Source organism: Puma concolor, chromosome D4 (genome assembly GCF_028749965.1).
Source record: "Puma concolor isolate L17-30 chromosome D4, mPumCon1.1.hap2, whole genome shotgun sequence".
NCBI classification, from domain to species: domain Eukaryota; kingdom Metazoa; phylum Chordata; class Mammalia; order Carnivora; family Felidae; genus Puma; species Puma concolor.
In genome coordinates this window covers 87,912,940-87,934,872 of record NC_141679.1, presented here as the reverse complement: position 1 = coordinate 87,934,872, position 21,933 = coordinate 87,912,940, and the positions used below count along the sequence as shown (strand labels likewise).

Here is a 21,933-nt window from a genome sequence, read left to right as displayed (position 1 = left end):
ACGTGTTGTGGGCTTTATTGGATGAGCGGCGCAGTTACTTCTCAAACCACTGGCACCCTCATGGGACTTAGAGCAGTTGCTTCTTCATAGAGTTGTTTTGAGCATTTAATAAGTTCAATATACATAAATCTCTGGGCTCTGCCCGACCGACGCACGACACACACCCAATAACTGGTAGTTACTTGGGTCTTTAGTTTCGATGTAACAAGCAGTCTTCTGTATTCGACCTCATTTGGGCCTTCCCATGATCCAACCAAACTCCCGATCCGCATATGGATATTTTAAATCACCATTCTATCGAGGCAGAAACTACGGAGCAGAGAGTGAGCACCAGGCCTCGAAGTGGCCGCAATCTGGAGCGGGATCTGCTGGGAGCGCCCAACTTTTCCGCTGGGCACTCCCAGGCCCCACAACTCATCAGCGCACTCTGGTCGCAGCCTCCAGTCTTCGCCTCTGCGCCCGGCCGCTCTGCGCCATCTTTGAGCCTGGCACGGTGCCCCACTTCCGCACTTTCCTCCCGGGCCAGGGGTACCCGCACATGCTCAGGCGTGCCCCTCTTGGGGATGGAGTATCCAAAACTGGCCGGGTTTGTCACACACTGGCCAAAAAGAATAATTTATCTCGTTCTCTCAGGTCTCGGAGGTGGCCGTCTGACCCATTAAAAAATGGTGCCTATAGCTTCACCTCCCCAGGCTTCCGCTCTGGAGGCGCAGGGGCGAAGGTCATGTCGCAGTGCGCAGGCGCGACAGGGCGGCGCTATCTCCATGGCAACCCGCGCGCAGCCCGCGCCGTTCCGCCGGGCGGGAAGCGCGGGAGCTGAGGCGCTGGCGACAGGCGGGGCTGCGAGCGCCGGGGGGCCGGGGCGGCCGGGGCCGCTGCAGGACGAGACCCTGGGCGTGGCGTCTGTGCCCTCTCAGTGGAGGGGCGTCCAGGGCATCCGCCGGGAGACGGTGAGGGCGCGGGCCCGACTCGCGGCGACGCGGGAGGGAGGGCGAGGGTCCGTCCGCGCGCGGCCTCCGGGCCAGGTTCTGGGGTCCCCCCGTTTTATTTTTGTATTTTAACCCACGGAGGCCCGCCCTTGTGGCATTCCCGTGCCAGTCTCCCCCCAGACCCAACAACAAAAGGGGTTTTCCTTAGAAACATCTGAAGACCCCATGGTTTGAAGGATTTTGTGTGAACCGCAGTTTTCAGGCGTTTCAAACTAACTTTCCTTTAAAAAGAAGAAGGAAGCGCATTTAAGGTCGAGACACGCCGGTTTTCCAGTGGTTTAATGAAAAGCACACAAAACGAGGCTTTTTAGAGGAGGCAGGGCTCCCGGGTGCCAGGTCTTCTCCGGAGGGGTCTTTGTGCGGACTTTGAGGGCCTGCTGTGTGCCAAGAGCCGTTCTGGCGCTGGGGACCCGTCCGTGAATGAAGTCCCTCCTGGAGCTGACCTGGGGCCGTTTGCAGGGCAGCGACCATAGGCAACTTACGCAATTAAATTTTGTCGCGTGTCAGAGGGCGAGTAGCGCCATCATGGACAAAAGTAAAAGAAGGGTGCGGGATCAGAAGGACTGGTTTGGAGAGTGAGAGGGTGGGTGGTCCTCACCGAGAAGGCGACAGTTGAGCAAAGACCGGGAGGAGTGAGTGAGCCAAGTGGATACCTGAGGTAGAACCGCCAGACAGCGCAAACTGCAAGTGCAAAGGCCCTGGGGCTGGTGTCGGAGCAGATCTTGTGTTTTGAGGAGGTGGCAGAGCTGGCGAGGAATGAGAGAAGGGGGAGTGGTCCCAGTTGAGGTCAGAGAGGGTCAGGTAGTGCCTTGCAGACCATTGTAGGGATGTTGGCGTCCCCTCGGTGAAAATGGGTATGGGGGGGGGGGGGGGCGTTGTAGGGTGCCGCACATTTACCAGAAGAGGGAACGGAGGCTTAGCTTGCTGCGCGAGTGACCCCATCAGCAGACCTTAGGTCCTCCCGGACACTGGGGAGTTTCCCAATGAAGTCTAACTCTGGAAGACCGGTTTCTTGCCTCTCGAGCCTGGATTTGATCTACCTGGAAAGCACTCCCCACTTAACCAGGCTGCACAGAAATGGTTCTGGTGAAAAGCGAGGTGGGTATTTTAGTTGATCTCCGTCCTTATCACACAGCTCTTGCTTGCTGAAGATTCAGGTTTTAGAAGACTTTAGGCTGGGAACCGCTGAATCTGTCTTTTTTTTTTTTTTCCCTTACAGAGAATGAAATTGAGGCAGGTTCATTTTCTTGTAACTATAGCTTTAAGCTGTAAGGTTCTAAGAACTAATTCTAACACTGGAGGTGTAAGCTCTCATCTGTGAGGGTGGTTCCCTTGAACTAGCATCCCCTGTCTTGCTGAAGCAGATTTTTTTCGTTAAGTTGTAAGAATTTTGCAAGGGTCAGAAGAAGGTAAACGGCTTTTTCCAAAACAGTTTTTTCTCTTTATAAAAGTTGTGTGTCCAAAATTGAGAAAAAATCTGGATATGCAAAAAAAAAAAAAAAAAAAAGTGGAAATAAAAATCACCCCATTCCCCAGCCATTCGACTTGTACGTGCTTTGTCTGTTTGGCCCCATTTAAAAAAATTTCTTTAAATGTTTATTTATTTTTGAGAGAGACAGAGCATGAGCAGGGGAGGGGCAGAGAGACAGGGAGACACAGAATCCGAAGCAGCCTCCAGGCTCCGAGCTGTCAGCACAGAGCCGGATGCGGGGCTGGAACCCCTGGACCACGAGGTCATGACCTGATGTCGGATACTGAACAGACTGAGCCACCCAGGCGCCCCTGCCCCATTTTAAAAATAAAAACGGAATCACACTGTGCACAACATTTCATAGACCCAGTTTTTTCACTTAATACATCCTGAACAAATGTCCATGTTTAAAAAAATTTTTTTTTTGTAACTTCGTTTTATTTAACCAGTCTCTTTTGATGAGTTGGTAGGCAGTTTACATTTTTTTTTCTTATCAGTAAGTCCTGTGATGAGTGTTTTAGCTAATTTTTTTTTTTTAATTTTTTTTCAACGTTTTTATTTATTTTTGGGACAGAGAGAGAGCATGAACGGGGGAGGGGCAGAGAGAGAGGGAGACACAGAATCAGAAACAGGCTCCAGGCTCTGAGCCATCAGCCCAGAGCCTGACGCGGGGCTCGAACTCACGGACCGCAAGATCGTGACCTGGCTGAAGTCGGACGCTTAACCGACTGCGCCACCCAGGCGCCCCTACTAATTTTTAAATATAGTTTCTTAATTTTTTTAAAAAGTTTTTTTGGAAAAGTTGGACAGTGGTTTTTGGCCCATGTAGTGGTGCAATATTGTAATGTACCTCCATGTTCCATTGATGGATTTTTTTTCTTTTTTAATTTTTTTAGTTTTTTTTTTTTTTCAGATTTTATTTTTATTTTTTATTTTTTTAACTTTTTTTAAAATTTATTTTTGAGACAGAGAGAGACAGAGCATGAACGGGGGAGGGGCAGAGAGAGAGGGAGACACAGAATCAGAAGCAGGCTCCAGGCTCTGAGCCATCAGCCCAGAGCCCAACGCAGGGCTCGAACTCACGGACCGTGAGACCGTGACCGGAGCTGAAGTCGGACGCCTAACCACTGAGCTACCCAGGAGCCCCTCAGATTTTATTTTTAAAGTAATCTTTACACCCAACATGGAGCTTGAACTCACGACCCCACGATCAGGAGCCTCATGCTCTACCAACTGAGCCAGCTAGGTGCCCCCCCCCTTTTTTTTTTTTTAATATTAATGGTCTTTGGCCTGACCTGGCTTTTCTTGTCATATTCCAATCTGTTTACAGAGGGATAGGGTCCTGGACTTTGGTTCAAGACCGGGGTGCACACCCTCTTTAGGGCTTTGGGCCAGTCACATGATCTCTTCTTCTGCAAAATGGGTCCTTGGTAGAATACTTCCTGAGGGGATGGATGGATCAACCAACGGAACCTGAGCCACCCAGGCACCCTCTTGTGAGGGGTTAAATGAGATTGTGGATAAGAAAACAGTTTGAAAGCCTAGGGCTGCTCGGATGGCAGACGAGTGTCAGGGACCAGTCCAGCTGCCTGAGATAGAGGGTGCCTAATCTCAAACCAGATGGTTGACACTGGAATGTCCTGGAGACTTCTGAAAAATATGGATGTCTGGCTCCCAGCGGTTCTGGCTAAGTTGGTATGTGTTGTGACTTGAGAATCTGGTTTTATTAAAGCTCCCCAGGTCGTTCTGATAGGTAGCAAAATTTGAGACCACCAATTGAATGCATCCTCCTTTCCAGCAGCAGTATTACCTTTCTGAAGCCAGCCCAATGCTGATCCTAGGAAAATGTGGGCTGTGTTTTTTTTTCATTTTTTAAAAATTGTGGTGGAGAGCCTGACTGGCTCAGTGGGTAGAGCATGTGACTTTTGATCTCGGGGTCGTGAGTTTGAGCTCCATGTTGGGTGTAGGGATTACTTAAAAAAAAATTGTGGAAAGATACATATAACAGAGGGACACCCGGCTGGCTCAATTGGTTGAGCAATCGACTCCGGCTTGGGTCATGATCTCACAGGCTGTGAGTTCGAGCCCCGTGTCGGGCTCTGTGCTGATGGCTCAGGGCCTGGAGCCTGCTTCGGATTCTGCGTCTCCCTCTCTCTCTGACCCTCCCCTGCTCGTGCTCTGTCTCTCTCTGTCTCAGAAATAAATAAACATAAAAAAAATTAAAAAAAAAAGATACATATAATAGAGGGGCACCTGGCTGGCTCAGTCAGTTGAGCGTCTGACTTTGGCTCGGGTCATGATCTTGTGGTTTGTGGGTTCCAGCCCCGCATTCGGCTCTGTGCCCACGACTCAGGGCCTGGAGTCTGCTTCCGATTCTGTGTCTCCCTCGCTCTCTGCCCCTCCCCCACTCATGCTCTGTCTTTCTCTGTCTCAGAAACACATAAACATAAAAAACTTTTTAAAAAAAGGTACATATAATAGAAATTTCCCTATTTTTTTTTTTTTAATTTTTTTTTTTTTTCAACGTTCATTCATTTTTGGGACAGAGAGAGACAGAGCATGAGCGGGGGAGGGGCAGAGAGAGAGGGAGACACCGAATCGGAAACAGGCTCCAGGCTCTGAGCCATCAGCCCAGAGCCCGACGCGGGGCTCGAACTCACGGACCGCGAGATCGTGACCTGGCTGAAGTCGGACGCTCAACCGACTGCGCCACCCAGGCGCCCCCCTATTTTTTTTTTTTAACGTTTATTTATTTTTGAGACAGGGAGAGACAGAGCATGAACAGGGGAGGGTCAGAGAGAGGGAGACACAGAATCTGAAACAGGCTCCAGGCTCTGAGCTGTCAGCACAGAGCCCGACGCGGGGCTGGAACTCACGGACCATGAGACCATGACCTGAGCCGAAGTCGGACGCCCAACCAACCAAGCCACCCAGGCGCCCCAGAAATTTCCCAATTTTTAAGTGTACAATTGAGTGTGTCAAGTACATTCACAATGTGGAACCATCACCACTATCTGGTTCTGGAACTTTTCCATCCATGGAATGCATTTTGACATTCAGGTCTGTGTCCCTGGGACTGTGAGCTCCCAGAGGGCAGGGAGTGGGTCTTGTGTACTTTTGCACCTCCTGGAGGCACCCAGGAAATACTGGGTTGAATAATCTTCTTGTGTGCTGACATCCCACATAGGCTGCAACTCTCCTCCCCTGCTTGGAGTTCAACTAGCTGCCTGCCCACCGGCTCTTCCTTGTTCCCAGGCTGCCTCTTCGCCTTGGTGGCTTCTGTAGCCAATGTCACCCCCTGCTGGAGGGCGTTTGTTTTGAACCTGGGTCTGGCCTGTTAAAAATTTTCAAGGAGAATTAAATCCGTGGTTCCCTACCTTTGGGTTTGCTACACAGTCTCCATACTAGATTTTTTTTCAAGGGGCATGAGAGCACACTGAAAGACCAAGACGACACCAAGGTAGTCGGCAGTAATTGCAGCTCCAAGGTTGTGTAAACTAACGCATCTCCCAACTTCCATGGAAACGTCTGCGATTGTCCTCTTGGTTGGCTCTTGGCTCCACGCTCTTCTCTGAGTAGCTGTTTGTTGCCCCGATATACTAAGAGGCAAGTTCACATGAACCGGAGATTGTTCCGTTACTCTGCGTTCTCAGAGGCCTCTGGTGAGACAGTTGTCCCTGTATCCCACCACGAAACCCACTCAGCTGGAGGCGCCTGGGGGGGCTCAATCGGTTAAGCGTCCAACTTCGGCTCAGGTCACGATCCCACGGTTCATGAGTTCGAGCCCCGCATCGGGCTCTGTGCTGACGGCTCAGAGCCTGGAGCCTGCTTCTGATTCTCTGTCTCCCTCTCGCTCTGTCCCTCCCCTACTCACACTGTGTGTCTCTGTCTCTCTCAAAAGTAAATAAATTAAAAAAAAAAAGGAAACCCACTCAGCTCAACTTCGCATCTAAGACATTTCTGTCTCACCTTGTCTGCTCATTAGCTGTGAATTGTGCCTCACACCTGGGTCAAATTGTGCTCGCTCATGGGGTTTGCATTGTGGGCCCAGAGACACTGGCTCAGGCCGGAGTCCTCTCTGCTCCCATCACACCTGTGTTCTCATCAGGTGTGTGTGCAGGACTTGATGGGGAAGGGGGTGGAAGGGGGGGAGGCCTTGGGGGTGACGGCCACCTGAGGACAAGGGAAATTCTGGGGAGGAGGATCAGAAGTGGGCCCGCTGGATGTGGCAAGGTGACAGCGACAGGCCACACGCACCCCACCTGCCCAGCAGCGTCCTTCAGGTGGGCTTAATAGCATCCCTCAGCCTCCGGGATGAACCATATCTCACCCCACCCCAGGTGAAGCTTCAGCTCCCAGAGTGACAGAGGTAGAAGTGGGGGGTGTGTGAGAGCATGGTCTGCGCTGTGGGGGTGGGGTGGGGGCAAGAGGCGATGGACCCTGGGCTGTGGCCCTGGGAAGCATACAGATGGGTGAGACCCACAGGTGGGGTCTGAGTAACAGCCCTCTGCACCTGCAGCCTCAGCATCATCCGGGGGCTTGTTCACAAAGCACACTCTCGGCACCCCTGCTGGAGGTGGCAGCTTGTGTTTTAGCAAGCTTCTGAGGGATTCTGGGGCCTGCCCGTTGAGAAGTCAGGTCTAGAATGTCTTTGAGGTCCTTTTGCACTCGAGTCAGACGTGCTGGCCCAGGCTGGTTGATGAAATGAGATGCTGTGTGCTGCTTCTATTTGCTGGTAGTGGTTAGTACCCAAGGGACTGATGGGGGCTTGGCTTCCCTTTGCACATCATCTGAGACCTTCAAAGACGCATTCTCTCTGGATGGCGATGTTCCTCAGTCATAGGACACATCTTAAAAATAGGTGTGTTTCACAGATGGCCTGTGTATTTAATCTAGTTTTCCCCTGAAGAGCTATTATTAAACAATTGGAATGTTTTATAAACAATACATTGTAGAGTCGAGGAGATCTAGAATGTATAAAATTAAATAATCTCTGTACCCAGCATGGGGCTTGAACTCATGACCCCAAGATCAAGAGTCACATGCTCTACTGACTGAGCCAGTTTGGCGCCCCTAGAATGTATTTCTTTTTAAGAGTTTTATTTATTTATTTTGAGAGATGGAAAGAGAGAATCCTAAGCAGGCTCTGCACTGTCAGCCAGGCACCCCTAGAATGTGTGTATGTATGTATGTTATGTATGTATGTATATATGTATGTGTGTATTTATTTATTTATTTATTTACTTATTTAAGTTTATTTATTTACTTATTTAAGTTTATTTATTTTGAGAGGTGAAAGAGAGGGAGAGAGAGCCCCAAGCAGGCTCCATACTGTCAGAGTGGAGCCTCATGTGGGGCTTGATCCCACAAACTGTGAGATCATCACCTGACCTGAAATCAAGAGTCAGACACTTAACCGACGGAGCCACCCAGGTGCCCCTAGAATGTATATTTTTAGTAAGAAAGTGACTGTTCTACTCATGACTTTGAAGTACTCATGCCTCATAGTGATACCCCCTGAATACATTTTTCTGGCTGGCTGGTTTCTGAATGACTGAGTCACACATGAGGACAGTTAACCTGACATTGGTCAATCTCAGTCTGAACCTGAATGCAAGGCAGAGCCCGGTGTTCTCTCAGCACACCCCTCGGGGCCTGGGGTGGTGGCTGATCACCTGACCCAGTGGGGCCGTTTCCTCTGTCATCACCGGTGTTCCTGAAATTGATCGGCCAGTCCTGGATGCCAGCTAGAGACCTATTATTTCAGAAGTGAGGTGTTGAGGGGTATTGACCTGGGAGTCAGGGAGCCTTCCTAGGGGTCAGTGTAGGACTCTGATAGCAAGTGACAGAAACCAGCCCAAACCAGCTCCTGTCAAGCACTTCTCTTCAGGATGCCGGGATGTCTCCTGGGCCTCTGAAGGTGCAGCTGGTCCTGAGGAATCTAGGAAACTTTGGGGGTCCCCCACCTCTCAACTCTGATGTTACCATGTATCCCCCGAGGCCTGTCTCTGCTTGTCTCCTGGTTGTGGCCCTGGCTAATTGTTGGGGCCAACGTTTCCAGGTTTCAGTTCTAGGCATATGCCATCTTGTTAAATCTGTCTCTGTTGTGAATTTCCCTGAGAGAGCTTGATTGGCCCAGCCTAGGTTCGCGTCCACTTCTCATCTAGTCAGAAGCTACAGTCCTGGTATTGGGACACATTTGGTGGCTTGGGTAGGAGTCCTGACATTCTGGGTGTCTGCAGGCTCTCCTGGGGGCAGGAGAGCTGGGCTCCCACACTGGGTTCTGGTCCCTGAATCTCACTGCCTTCCTCTCTGCTGCAGGTCACTGGGACTTCAGACTCCACAGCGTGGTGACTGGTGATCTTGGTTTGGGAATTGTTCTGTTTCCCTTGGCCACACCTCCCAGTGTGATTAAAGTCTGGTCCCAGTCCCTCCTGTAGTACCTCTGCCTCTGAGGTGTGGGAGCCCAGCATCCTTAACACTCCTCTTCCTGACCTTGCTGAGGCCCAGGAAGCAAGGATCTCATTCTTCCCTGACTTCTTCTCTGATGTCTCAGAGGGCTTGTTATGGGAGCCTCAGTCCAGCCACACACTGCCTGGCACAGAAGGTACCAGTCTACACAGGGTATCCTTGGGCAAGCCCTTCCCTTCTGGAGGCTTTGGGGCTTCATCCCCAGATGGGATGGGATGTATGGGACGGATCAGGGTCGGGCCAGATAATCAGATCTTGAACTATGGAAACTACTTAGTTGTCCCAGAGTGAAAAGAGAATAATGATAGTAGCTTCCTACCAATTCACAGAAAAAATTGTGGGTGCAGCGTGTCATTGGTTTTAAGTTTTTTTTTTTTCCTCTGTGAATTTTCCCTAGTGTTTTGACATTTGTCTTTTGTCTGAATAAGCAAGCAGCAAAGAAATATTTAAGAAAAAATTTTAATGTTTATTTATTTTTGAGAGACAGAGACAGAGCACGAGTGGGGGAGGGGCAGAGAGAGAGAGAGGGAGACACAGAATCAGAAGCAGGTTCCAGGCTCCGAGCTGTCAGCACAGAGCCCATCGCGGGGCTCGAACCCACAAACTGTGAGATCATGACCTGAGCTGAAGTTGGATGCTCAACCGACTGAGCCACCCAGGTGCCCCAGCAAAGAAATATTAATGGAAGTAGATGGAAAGGTAACAGCTTGCTATCTTGTGGACATTTTTGTCTTAGATTAAGTCATTGGGGTAACATTCTTTTAGAAACTTTTTCTGAGTTTATCTGATGTGATGAGTGTCCAGGATGTTAGACTGGGTGAGAACACCATGGCTGAGGGACAGTTTCGTGTCACAGGTCAGACTGCCTGAATTCAAGCCCTACTGTGATCACCTCTTTGCTGTGTGGTCTTGGGTGAATTACTTCTTTGTGCCTTAGCGTCCATGTTAGTAATGCAAAAATAGGAGTTTCTTCATAGGGTGGTTGTGAGGATGAATAAGATATGGGTAAAACTTTTGGGACAGTGCCTGAGTTAGCACTTAGTAACTAACACTCTCGCCATCATTGTGGCTTCTGGAAGTTTGATTTTCACCCAGTCTCTTAGAATTTTGGCTCAGGCTGTATACTTTCTTTACTTTCTTTTCTTTTTCTTTCTTCTTCTTCTTCTTCTTCTTCTTCTTTTTTTTTTTTTTTTACATTTTATTTATTTTTGTGAGACAGAGAGTCAGAGCACGAGCAGAGGAGGGGCAGAGAGCGAGGGAGACACAGAATCCGAAGCAGGCTCCAGGCTCTGAGCTGTCAGCACAGAGCCCGACATGAGGCTCCAACCCATGAACCGTGAGATCATGACCTGAGCTGAAGTCAGATGTTTAACCAACTGAGCCACCCAGGCACCCCAAGCCTGTATGCTTTCTGATCCTCATGCCCATCCACGAATTCCTCAGTGTGCACACTCCCTTGGTGGACCCCTCCAGTGCTGTGGTTTCAAGTCATGTCTCTGTCGGATGTTCTCCAGAGCCTCATGCCTTGCAACCGCTCTCGGGAATCCTCAACACCTCCATGTGGATGGGAGGCATCTCGGTCTAAACGAGGCCCAGGAGAACTGCTTCTGTGTTCTCTTTTCCCAGAATTTGCCATCACATTCCACTGGTTGTCAAACCTGTCCTCTGCTCCTCACTTCTTCCCGAGCAGCCAAAAAGGCATGGCCCTGCTTACAACCCACTCAGGCCACACCTTGTGGCTCTCAGACACCTCCTGGCCTTGCCCTTGTGCTCGGGCCACCCTCCTTACCCACTGTGGCCAGGCACGCCACCTGCTGTCCAGTCTCTGAGCACGGAACGTTTTCTACTGTAAGGTTTTGCTCTGGCCTCCCCCTCCCATCTCTGTCCAGGACCCTCCTCTGCAGCTCTCCCCTTGTCCTTCACACCTCAGCTCAAGTGCCATTTCCCCAGAGACCTCCCTGGCTGTTCCCTTCTCTCCCACACATCTGCTGCACTTGGCACCATAGGTAGTTGGTGGGTATTTTCTTGTTCGTGTACCCCCAACCCCTGTGGAAGCTTCTCGGGCACAGGGATTTTGCACATTTTGTTTTCTGCTGTATCCATAGTACCCAGACAGTGCCTGGCAAGTGGACACTCAGTAAATAATGTGTGTGTGTGTGTGTGTGTGTGTGTGTGTGTGTGTGTGTATGGTGTAAAGGAAATATATGTAAATAGTATATGCGTAGTACATATAGTCTATGTGTGTATACAACATAATACATACAATGTAGTGGAGATAGATATATAAAAATATATGTACATATATCTTGTCTAAATGGGCTTGTGCCGTGTGCCAAATATGTGCAAAGTGCTGTGGGTATAGAGATCAGACAGGGTTCTGATGCCGGAGGAACTCCATTTAATGGGAGGTGGATAAGAAAAGACAGTTTAGTGGAATGTGATGGGGAGCGTGGGGACAGGTGTTTCATGTACTAGGAAGAGCTGCCCCCGTGTGGGGCCCGCTCCCTTCCTTTAGGCTTACTAGCACTGGCCTAGTGCACAGCCCTGCCCTCCCAAGCCCGAGCCAGGTGGGGGAGGTGCACAGGGGTTCCGGGCCTCGCAGTTGCCCTGCACGTTCAGGTGCCTGGTGAGGGGCTGTGTAAGCAGAGCCTCTTGCAGATGACGATCTGCTAGGCCCCCTCATTTGATAAATGATGGGTCCTGTCCATAAGAAAGGGAGGCTGGTAGTTCCTTCCCTGATCTGATGTCTATCCCTGTGGCCAGCTAAAGAGGGGACAAGGAATTGGAGACAGAGGGCAGGGTGGAGAAAAGAGGCAGCTGGGGAGAAGCCTGCCTTCTTTCTACCAACTAGCTCATCACAGACTCACCTGCTTCCTTTGATCATGGGGGCACCTTGGAAGGGGCCTGCGAAGGGAGGGAGATGCTGGTGGCCAGGTCTGCGATGCTTCCCTGTGCTGGTTGGATGACCACTGCTGGCTGTAATATTACAGGATTCTTATTGTTGTCAGGATCTTCAAAAGGGCACTCCAGCATCCCCTCCAAATGGTGTCCTAGTGTCACCGAAAGTCCTGGGTCAGGCTCTTACTGGATCATGTTGACCACCCCTGAACCACCCACTGTGGCCCAGTGCACATAGGAGGGTTGAGGGATCATCTTCACCCATAGCGCACAGATCGGGCTCCTCCTTTGAAAGATGGGCCAGTTACAAGAGCAAAGGGACAGACTGGGGCAGGCAGGATGACCAGAGGCCCATTGGCCCGAGGGTAAGCAGCAGCGCGGGAGGGGTGCTGTTTAGTAGGGGGAACAGAGTGCCCAGGCAGGCGGTCACTAGTGACCTGGGTTGACTGGTGACCACTGACCGCTGACCGGTGACCACTGGGTTTTGATTTTCTGCAGAAAAGTTGCCAGACGGCAAGCATTGCCACTGCTGAAGCGTCTGTCCAGACCCGGAAGCATGCGGATGCTGAGGTGCAGACCGAGGTCCCTGCACCGGTCAGCGCTCGGACTGTGGCCCAGCACGACAGCCCCAGGCTTGCAGCCTTTCTTCGGAGGGTGGAGGCCATGGTTATTCGAGAGCTGAATAAGAACTGGCAGAGCCACGCTTTTGACGGCTTCGAGGTGAACTGGACAGAGCAGCAGCCAACGGTAGGGAACTGCAGCCTGGGACGCCCTCCTCCTCTGCCCCAGCTTGAGCCTCGCCCGCCCCCGTTTGAAGTCCTCTTAGGCCAGATGCTGTTAATAGCAATAATAGTAACTGCGTTCATGGAGGTCTTACTTTTTGCCAGGTGCTGAGCTGAGTTTTATGAGAGTAAGTCATCGAGCCTTCCCTGCTGTCAAGAAGTAGTTTGTGGTTACCTCCATTTACAGCTGGGGATGGGGAGGCTCCTGAGTTGAAACGATTTTTCTGGGATCACATGGAGCTAGTGAGCAGTAGAGGCAAGGCTTGAACGTGGGGAGTCTGACTCTGGACCAGACTTTGTCCACTGCTCGGCTGTCTCCCCTGGCACCATGTGGTGAGGGCTCTCTGTGCCATCTCATTTACTCCTCAGCACGGCGGCATGAGGCGGTACTTGGATGATCTCTGTTTTATACACAAGGCCCAGAGAGGCTAACTGACTTGTCCACGGTCACCCAGCTGTAACGGGCCAGGCTGGGATTTGAGCCCTGGTCTGTCTGGTTTCACTGCCATGCTCTAGTGACTTCAGTGTCTCCGAGGCTCAGCTCAGAGTGACCCTGTACACTTAGGTGTCCGGCCGCACAGGCAGGCTAGGCTTTGAGATGAATGGGGGGCTCTTGGCTTTTGCTCCGTGCTGGGCCTCAGCCTCCCCTGTGGACAGACTGCTCGCTCACGGCTGCGGGCCCTCGACTGGGGAGCCTTGGAGTTCTGAGCCAAACTTTTTTTTTTTATACAGTGCTTTCTTCCTGTAGAAACAGATGAGTAACTATGTATTCAGAGGTCATAGCCCTGTTCTAGCCCCTCCCCCTCCTCTGCCCTCTTCCCACCAAGTCACTGGAAGGCATGGGAAAATCAGTTTGAGGGAAGTCCTCAAACTCACTCTGAAATGCAGTTGCCGAGGCCACACCTCAGTGGGCAGTCACTGACTCCTTATAAGCCGGGCACAAGAAGGGCTCAGGGAAGAGGAAGAGCCCAGCATGTTGTCTCTCCTTGCCATTGCTTGTGCCCCCCGCCCCCACCGCCCCACCACCCAATTTTACAGAGGTTAAGCTTTTGTTCTTTATTATTAGCACGTTCCCACATTTCTATGGATTAACTTGGTCCAAGTGTGTGTTACTTTCTCCCCCTTTAAAAAATACGTTTTTTTCCTTTAAAAAATTTTTTTTAATGTTTATTTATATTTGAGAGAGAGGGCGAGAGAGAGACAGACCATGAGCAGGAGAGGGACAGAGAGAGATGGAGACCGAATCCGAAGCAGGCTCAAGGCCCCGAGCTGTCAGCACAGAGCCTGATGCGGGGCTCGAACTCACAAGCCATGAGATCGTGACCTTAGCTGAACTCGGACCCTTATTAACAGATTCAGCCACCCAGGTGCCAAAATATCTGTTTTCTGACTACAGAAGCAATGTATGTTCATTATAACAAGTCTAGGCAGTATAGAAATACAGAACATATACCATGTAGACAGTGGGAGAGGACACTTGTTCCCATGCCCACACGCCTTTAGAGTCTTCTCTGTGTTACACTAACACAAGCATCATTACTAGTGTTGTCACTGAGAACATTTTAAACAAGTGGAAAGCACTGTACGTTTTCCTGATTACCTTTCTCACTTTGAGCTTTCCATGTCAGTTCCTACAAAGGTGCTGTAGGCGTCCTAGCGGCTACACTGGGTCCCACTGCACGGACACGTCGTCCTTTATCTGAGTCCCCTGTGGGTGGACGCCCAGCTTCACTTCTAGAGAGGTATCCTCCAGAAATGGGAGGGTAGGCGGGAGATCAGTCTGCACCCTTTGAGTGGCAGCCTGGTGAGCTGGCCCTGGACAGCCCCACATGTTAGCGGTGCGCGAGCATTGGGCAGAGGAGGGTGTTAGCAGTTTGCTGTTATATCACATCGACAGCGAGTCTGTCCTCCCACTTATTGTTTTGCATCAGTTCTTTGTTGATTCCCTCATGATGGAATTACTGTCTTGGGGTTTTTCTCTCTACTTCTGTCAACGCGTTGGCCTTGACATTTCATCATTGTCCTTGGCACTGCTGTAGTAGCTCTGGAAGGGCTGGGATGCTGCTCTTAACGAGAAACCATAATGTCAGAATTCTAAAATCAGTGGGACAACCTTGTGGAAAGCTTAGAAATCGGAGATAAGAAGAGACCACCCAGGGTCTCCCATTGGAACCGCCGACCTCCTGGTTCTGTTGTTTCCTGCCTCTTGTTTCACACGTGTGTTGACAGCTGTGAGTCACTGTGGCCAGTCTTGGGGTCTTTTCTGGTCGGGAGCAAAGCCTGTTCTGTGTTGTCAGGTTGCTACGGAGATTTCACACGTGTCCTTTTGAAACACCTAATTGGAGCCTGGGTGGCTCAGTTGGTTGAGCATCTGACTAGTGATTTCTGACTGTTGGTCTCATGGTCATGAGATTGAGCCCCACATTAGGCTCTGCACTGAGCGTGGAGCCTGCTGGAGATTCTCTCTCTCCCTCTCCCTTTGTCCCTATTTTGCTTGCACACGCTCTCTCTCGAAAAAATAAAAATAAATAAAAATAAAACGCCACCTAATGTTTCATCCATACACTTTATTTTTATTTATTTATTTATTTTTTTTTTAAATTTTTTTTTTCAACATTTATTTATTTTTTGGGACAGAGAGAGACAGAGCATGAACGGGGGAGGGGCAGAGAGAGAGGGAGACACAGAATTGGAAACAGGCTCTAGGCTCTGAGCCATCAGTCCAGAGCCTGACACGGGGCTCGAACTCCCGGACCGCGAGATCGTGACCTAGCTGAAGTCGGACGCTTAACCGACTGTGCCACCCAGGCGCCCCCATACACTTTATTTTTTTGAGCTGAGTTTATCCAGGTGTGTTCTCTGTGCAGGCAGTTCACCCTTTGCCGGTCTGAGTCTTTTTTTTTCTTTTTTCTTTTTTTAATGTTTATTTGAGGAGGGGGGAGGAGAAAACAAGCAGGAAGGGAGGGGCAGAGAGAGAGGGAGGCAGAGGATCTGAAGCAGGCTCCGTGCTGACAGCAGAGATCCTGATGCGAGGCTCGAACTCACGAACTGTGAGGGCGTGACCTGAGCCGAAGTCAGACGCTTAACTACTGAGCCACCCAGGCATGGCCATGCCGTTCTGAGTCTTGGCCAACACGTGTCCGCCACAGTGAAGGTGTAGAGAAGTCCCTTGTCCCCCTGCTTCTCCCACGTTGGAGGTTTATCTTCAGATTTAAAAATTTTTTTTTTTTTCAACATTTATTTATTTTTGGGACAGAGAGAGACAGAGCATGAATGGGGGAGGGGCAGAGAGAGAGGGAGACACAGAATCAGAAACAGGCTCCAGGCTCTGAGCCATCAGCCCAGAGCCTGACGCGGGGCTCGAACTCGCGGGGCTCGAACTCACGGACCGCGAGATCGCGACCTGGCTGAAGTCGGACACTTAACCAACTGCGCCACCCAGGCACCCCTATCTTCAGATTTTAAAGTGCACTGGGTATAAGCAGTGGGTTGCAGGTATACGTGGTGTTGTGACAAATAACTTAATGTCTGTGGTGCCTTTCTGATGTACACTTTAGTTGAACATGATGTAAAAAAGTGCACAAACCACAAGTGTCCAGGCCTGTGGCTTTCCAAAGTAAAACATTTCTGTGGAGCCAGAACCCAGATCAAGAAATCGAATGTGATCAGACCCCAAAGGTTTGTTTCCTTCCTTTCTTTCCCTCCTTCCTTCCTTCCTTCCTTCCTTCCTTCCTTCCTTCCTTCCTTCCTTCCCTCCTTCCTTCCTTGTTCGTTCATTCTTTTCCTTCCTTCCTTCCTTCCTTCCTTCCTTCCTTCCTTCCTTCCTTCCTTCCTTCCTTCCTTCCTTCCTTTCTTTCTTTCTTTCTTTCTTTCTTTCTTTCTATTTTTCCTGATGTTTATTTATCCTTGAGAGAGAGAGGGAGAGATACACAGCATGAGTAAGGGAAGGGCAGAGAGAGACGGAGATGCAGAATCCAAAGCAGGCTCCAGGCTCCAATCTGTCAGCACAGAGCCTGGCGCAGGTCTGAACTCAACAAATTGCAAGATTATCACCTGAGCCGAAGTCAGATGCCCAACTGGCTGAGCCACCCAGGCACCCCCCCCCCAAAAGGTTTTCTTGAGTTCCCTCCACCTCCTACCACACTTGACAGCTTTTTTTTAATCTTTAAAAAATTTTTAAGCAATCTCTGTGCCCAGCGTGGAGCTTGAACTCACGACCCTGAGATCCAGAGTCGCATGCTCCAGGGACAGAGCCAGCAGGGCGCCCCTGTAAACGTGTGTGCTCAGTTCTCTTGGGTGTGTACCTAGGGGCAGAATTGCTGGGTTGTGTGGTGCCTCTATGTTTTAGCTTTTGAAGACCCACCAGACTGTCTCCCCACCGTGGCCTTGCCGTTCTCCGTCCTTGCTAACAGTGTGTGAGGGTTCCCACCATACAGCTTTTTACACGTTTTAGATTCTTTCCATCGGGTAGTTTCTTTATATGGAGCCATAAGGTCAAGGAGTACGCAGCTTTTCACAGACATTTTGATCTGTGTGGCACATCCCCTCCCAGAAACCTTGGGCTGATCGCTCACAGTGGCCAGCACTGCCAGCCTTTTCATTTGGTGTGCCAGGCTGCTATGGGCTGAGAGGGAAGCTGCCAGAGGTTTAAAAAAAATTTTTTTTTTTTAATGTGGTAGAATATTCATAAAATTGTAACCATTAAAAAAATTGCTTTAATGTTTATTTGTTTTTGAGAGAGAGACAGAGTGCAAGCCAGGGAGGGGCAGCCCAGAGCCCGACGTGGGGCTCAGACTCACGGACCGCGCGATCATGACCTGAGCTGAAGTCGGACGCTGAACCGACTGAGCCACCCGGGCGCCCCAAACTGTAACCATTTCCAGGTGCATAGTCTAGTGGCACATACAGCACCATCCAGTTCCAGAAGCCAGAGCTTTTGAAACTGTACAGAACAGGGTCTTACTCTGAGCCAGAACCTGGCATCTGTCTCGGTTCGTAAGATCCTTTCTTCTGGGTTTCTGGAAGTATCCTATTTGGGGTGGTGTTGGGATGAAAGCTCTACATTTCCCTCCAGGACCGGGCAGTGGACCTGGGTGGCTTTGGAGGTCCAAGCTTGTATGTAGTGTTTTTTAGGTGGCTACAAGGCCGCCTGTTGGGTGGCTCTGTGGCTCAGGGCTAGGGATGGTTTGTCTCTTGCAGGTCACGTGTCTGCACACCCTGGGCTACCCCCCAGCCCAGGGGCAGGGTCTGCATGTGACCAGTGTCTCCTGGAACACCACCGGCTCCGTGGTGGCCTGTGCCTATGGCCGGTGAGTGGCAGCAGGGGTGGCTGTGGGGCAATGGGAGGTCCTCAGACTCTGGTTTAAGCCTCTTTCTCCCTGTCTGTGTGGTGAAGGTTGGCCTGGAGCTTGGCCATTCTGGGAGTCTTTTTATTCTCGAGGCTGCCTAGGCACCAGGTTGGCTGGAAAGAGCAGCAGAGGGAGGGGCTTAGAGCCCATAGTCCTGGTGCCCACCTGCCAGCATAGGGCAGTGCGCCCTGGGCCTTGCCCCCTCTTCTCTGTTAGCCATTTCCTGATGGGCCACAGTTCCCCAACCCTGCTATCGTGTGGACCCATCTTGGTTCTCGGGAACCCTTTTCTAGAGAAGGTCCTGCCACTGTGCTATGGAGGAACCTGTGCCACTACAGCACCCAGTACGGATCTGGGGGCGGTGGGTGGGTGGCGGGTCTGGTGCTAGGAGCAGGGCAGGGGCGAGATCCTGGCCTCGGGGCAGAGCTGGCTCAGGCATGTCCCTGTGCAGGTTGGACGACGGGGACTGGAGCACACTGAAGTCCTTCGTGTGTGCCTGGAACCTGGACAGGCGAGGCCTGAACCCCCAGCAGCCGTCAGCAGTGGTGGAGGTGCCCAGCGCCGTCATGTGCCTGGCCTTCCACCCCACGCAGCCGTCCCATGTCGCAGGTGAGCCGTCTTCTGCTCCCCACCCTGTGCAGGGTGCCCACAGGGGAGCTCTCCACTGGGCCCTCGGCTCCCAGGCACGGCTGGGGCAGGTCTGCTTGGGGAGCAGAGCCCTGGGCTCAGGTGAGGATGCCGTGCCAGTTGTGGAGCGTGGAGGAGGAGGATGGGGAGGAAAGGGGCGGGGAGGAAGAAGGGGAGAGGGAGGAGGTGGTGGGGGCGTTGGCGGGTCCTCGCTGAGTCTTGATGGGGTGTGGGCCATGCAAGGGTGCAGCCTGGTCAGGACTCGAGGCAGGGCGACATGGGCACCCTCGGGGAGCCATGGGTGGTGACAGGAGCCACACGTGTTGGGAAAGGGGTTGTGTGGGAGGGCACGGCAGGGTGCCGGGCCTGGAGATCAGCCTGACAGTGGGCGGGTGGGGGCACAGCAGGCCGGAGTGGGGGGAGGGCAGGACTTTTCCTCCCCCGGGCGACTCTGGGGAAGCGGTTCCCCGTCCTTGCACCCTGGGCGGGCGGGGCTGGTGCTGGGTTGGGGTACCAGCTTGTTGCGCGTGAGTCAGCTCTTGTCCCGGCGCGCTTGGTCCCGCAGGCGGGTTGTACAGTGGTGAGGTGCTGGTGTGGGACGTGAGCCATCCCGAGGACCCGCTGCTGTGGCGCACGGGCCTGACGGACGACACGCACACCGACCCTGTGTACCAGGTCAGAGCAGTGGGCCGCGGTGGGGGCGGGGAGGCACCTTCCCCTTCTCCCTGAGCTGAGTGCTGCTGTCGCTGGCCTGCTCCTTGAGGTGAAACGGAAGAGAGGGGGCCTGCTCGCACAGCCACAGCAGGTCACCAAGGAGTTGGCAGTTAGGGACAGAGGCCTTCGGCATTCTTTGCCATTCTTAGCTCCCGGGGCACGCCCAGGCCCTGGGCCATTCCCAGCTCCCCCAACTTCCAAGTGGCCATGTGGGGCTCCCAGCTATCCTGGCGTCTCAGGGAGGGAGCTCGGAACCCTCGGGTCTGCCCCCAGGTGTGTGAGGCGGTTCCGGGCCTCCCCCAGAATTCCCCCTTTGGTTTTCCCGCAAGAGAAGGGGTAGTCGGGGGATGAGGGTGACCGCCGGTCTCGCTGGGAAATGGGGGCAGCCTGGGGAGCAAGCAGCTCTTTCTTGACCTTGGTCCTGTACCCTGTTGTCCCAGGTGGTTTGGCTACCTGAGCCCCGGCACAGCCACCGCTTCCAGGTGCTGAGTGTGGCCACGGACGGGAAAGTGCTGCTCTGGCAGGGGGGCGGGGCGGGCCAGCTGCAGCTCACGGAGGGCTTTGCCCTGGTCATGCAGCAGCTCCCGAGGAACACCAAGCTAAAGAAGGTACGTGGGGCCCCAGCTGCCGCCCCCGCCCGCCTGCCCACCGTAGGACCCCCGCAAGTGGGCCTTGGTGGGTGGCGGCAGGCGGCACGGGCAGCGGTGCTAGCAACTGAGGTCCCGTGGCTCCCGCTCGCGTGACCGGGCTCTTGCGGGACTCTGACCAGATTCCCTTGGCTCTGTCTGCCCTGCCATTCATTTCTCCACAGCCTCCCCGGGGGGAGACCGAGGTGGGTGCTACGGCGGTGGCTTTCTCCGGCTTTGACCCCAGCCTCTTTGTTCTGGGCACGGAAGGTGGCTTCCCGCTCAAGTGTTCCCTGGCAGCAGAAGAGGCCGCTCTCACGCGGATGCCTAGCTCTGTGCCCTTGCGGGCCCCCGCACGGTTCACCTTCTCTCCCCATGGTGGTCCCATCTACTCTGTGAGCTGTTCCCCCTTCCACAGGTAGAGGAGGCCACAGGGCACCTGGCACAGGGAGGGTGAGGAAGCCCCATAGAGCGGCCTACAGGGCCTGTGGTCTGGCCCGGGCCCAGGTCTTCGCTATTTGAGCCCTCCTACCCGGCGCTTGGGTGGTTGGCTCCCGGGGATTGGCCCTTCTCTCCCTAAGGGGATTCCCAGTTTGGGGGTCCACGGAGACTTTTCAGGAACGTGACAGCCCAGGGGGGAGTTGGGCAGGACACCCGGTACTCATCCCCTTGCCTGGCTCTCTGCCCTTCATCCTGTCCAGGAATCTCTTCCTGAGTGCGGGGACCGACGGCCACATCCACCTGTACTCCATGTTGCAGGCCCAGCCCCTGGCCTCCCTGCAGCTGTCCCACAAGTACCTGTTTGCCGTGCGCTGGTCCCCAGTGCGCCCCTTGGTGTTTGCGGCTGCTTCCGGGGAAGGTAGGAAATAGGACGATAGGCTCAGATCCATTTAAGTGATACGGGCCCAGCACGTACTTGGAATTCTGAGCTGGGGAGAGGCAGCAGGTGGGGGAAGGAGGGCTAAACCAGGTAGACTTCTCTTGTGCCGTGAGTTTCTCTTCCTGGGTGCACAGGCCACTGTTCTGGGCCTCTTGTCCCATGATTCTCTCTCCCTGCAGGTGATGTGCAGCTGTTTGATCTACAGAAAAGCTCCCAAAAACCCACAGTTTCAATCAAGCAAACCCAGGATGATAGCCCGGTCTACTGTCTTGAGTTTAATCGCCAACAGACTCAGCTCCTGGCTGCCGGTGACGCCAAGGGCACTGTAAAGGTGTGGCAGCTGAGCACCGAGTTCACTGAACAAGGACCCCGGGAGACAGAGGACCTGGAGCAGCTGGCAGCAGAGGTGGCCACCTGAGGACAACCGGGGTGGGGGTGGGGGTGGGGGGTTGGGGGCAGGAGCAAGCTGCACCTGAGCTGAGCTCTGGAGTTCCGACAGAGGCCGAATGAAGACAACACGAGCTTCTGGGGGAGTCCAGTCATTTATTTGTCTTTCACATGAAAACAAAAGGGAGGGGAGAGAACAAGAGGGGATCTGGCCCGCCGCCGAGATTGCCGAGTCGGAATGGGGCAGCGGGCTTCACGAAGGGAATCTGGGTCCCCACGGCAACGGGGCAAGTGCGACTTGACCGGAAGCGGTTTATCGAAGCACCATTTTCTACTAAGTCTTCTCCCAGGCTAAGCGGACTTAAGCTCACATTGGAAAGTAACACTGGAATATTTTAAGAGCACAGAGAGGAGGTGTCATGCAGCAAGGCAACGGCAGGGCGGGCAGCGTGGGCCGGGCGGAGCAAGGAGCGGGATCAGTTCACGAAGAGCGAGCGGGTGAACTCCACGTAGTCGAAGGCGGTGGGGAGTTCGCGGCCCTTGCCATCCACGTAGGGCTTCATGTGGGAGACGCAGTAGTCGGCTTGTTCCCGAGTCAGGTTCTGGAGGGGAAGGGACCACACCTGTCAGTCCAGTCCGCTGACACCCGGGGGAGGTGCAGACATCGGGAATGTCCCTGCCCAGAGACCACAGCCGCTTCTAAGAGCCGCTTCAGACAGGTCTGGAGTGAGTTTTACTGG

At 52.8% G+C, this 21,933-nt stretch overlaps 2 protein-coding genes across 7 annotated transcripts in view; one reads left to right on the top strand and one right to left on the bottom strand.

Annotated features, from left to right (window-relative positions):
* Positions 1–749: 749 nt before the first annotated feature.
* DYNC2I2 (dynein 2 intermediate chain 2) lies at positions 750–21,339 on the top strand. Of its 5 annotated transcripts, XM_086684195.1 has the most exons (11): positions 837–950; positions 10,151–10,267; positions 11,037–11,068; positions 12,328–12,576; positions 17,811–17,920; positions 18,411–18,568; positions 19,152–19,261; positions 19,741–19,908; positions 20,112–20,344; positions 20,628–20,785; positions 20,986–21,339. In XM_086684195.1, exons 2-11 carry the CDS (start codon positions 10,246–10,248, stop codon positions 21,222–21,224), a joined length of 1,479 nt encoding a protein of 492 aa, XP_086540321.1. In that variant the 5' UTR covers positions 837–950; positions 10,151–10,245; the 3' UTR covers positions 21,225–21,339. The 5 variants fall into 5 exon arrangements, with proteins under 5 accessions (XP_086540320.1, XP_086540319.1, XP_086540322.1 ...); XM_086684194.1 differs by lacking the exons at positions 10,151–10,267; positions 11,037–11,068 and adding an exon at positions 4,081–4,155 and having other exon boundaries at positions 750–950; positions 20,686–20,785; XM_086684193.1 differs by lacking the exons at positions 10,151–10,267; positions 11,037–11,068 and adding an exon at positions 4,081–4,155 and having other exon boundaries at positions 750–950.
* The window catches only part of SPTAN1 (spectrin alpha, non-erythrocytic 1), a 59,351-nt gene continuing 58,747 nt past the window's right edge, over positions 21,330–21,933 (bottom strand). For both annotated transcript variants that reach the window (XM_086684197.1, XM_086684198.1), the window contains one exon: positions 21,330–21,795. In XM_086684197.1, the coding sequence (XP_086540323.1) occupies positions 21,670–21,795 (126 nt within the window). In that variant the 3' untranslated portion in view covers positions 21,330–21,669. The remainder of the gene's footprint in view (positions 21,796–21,933) is intronic.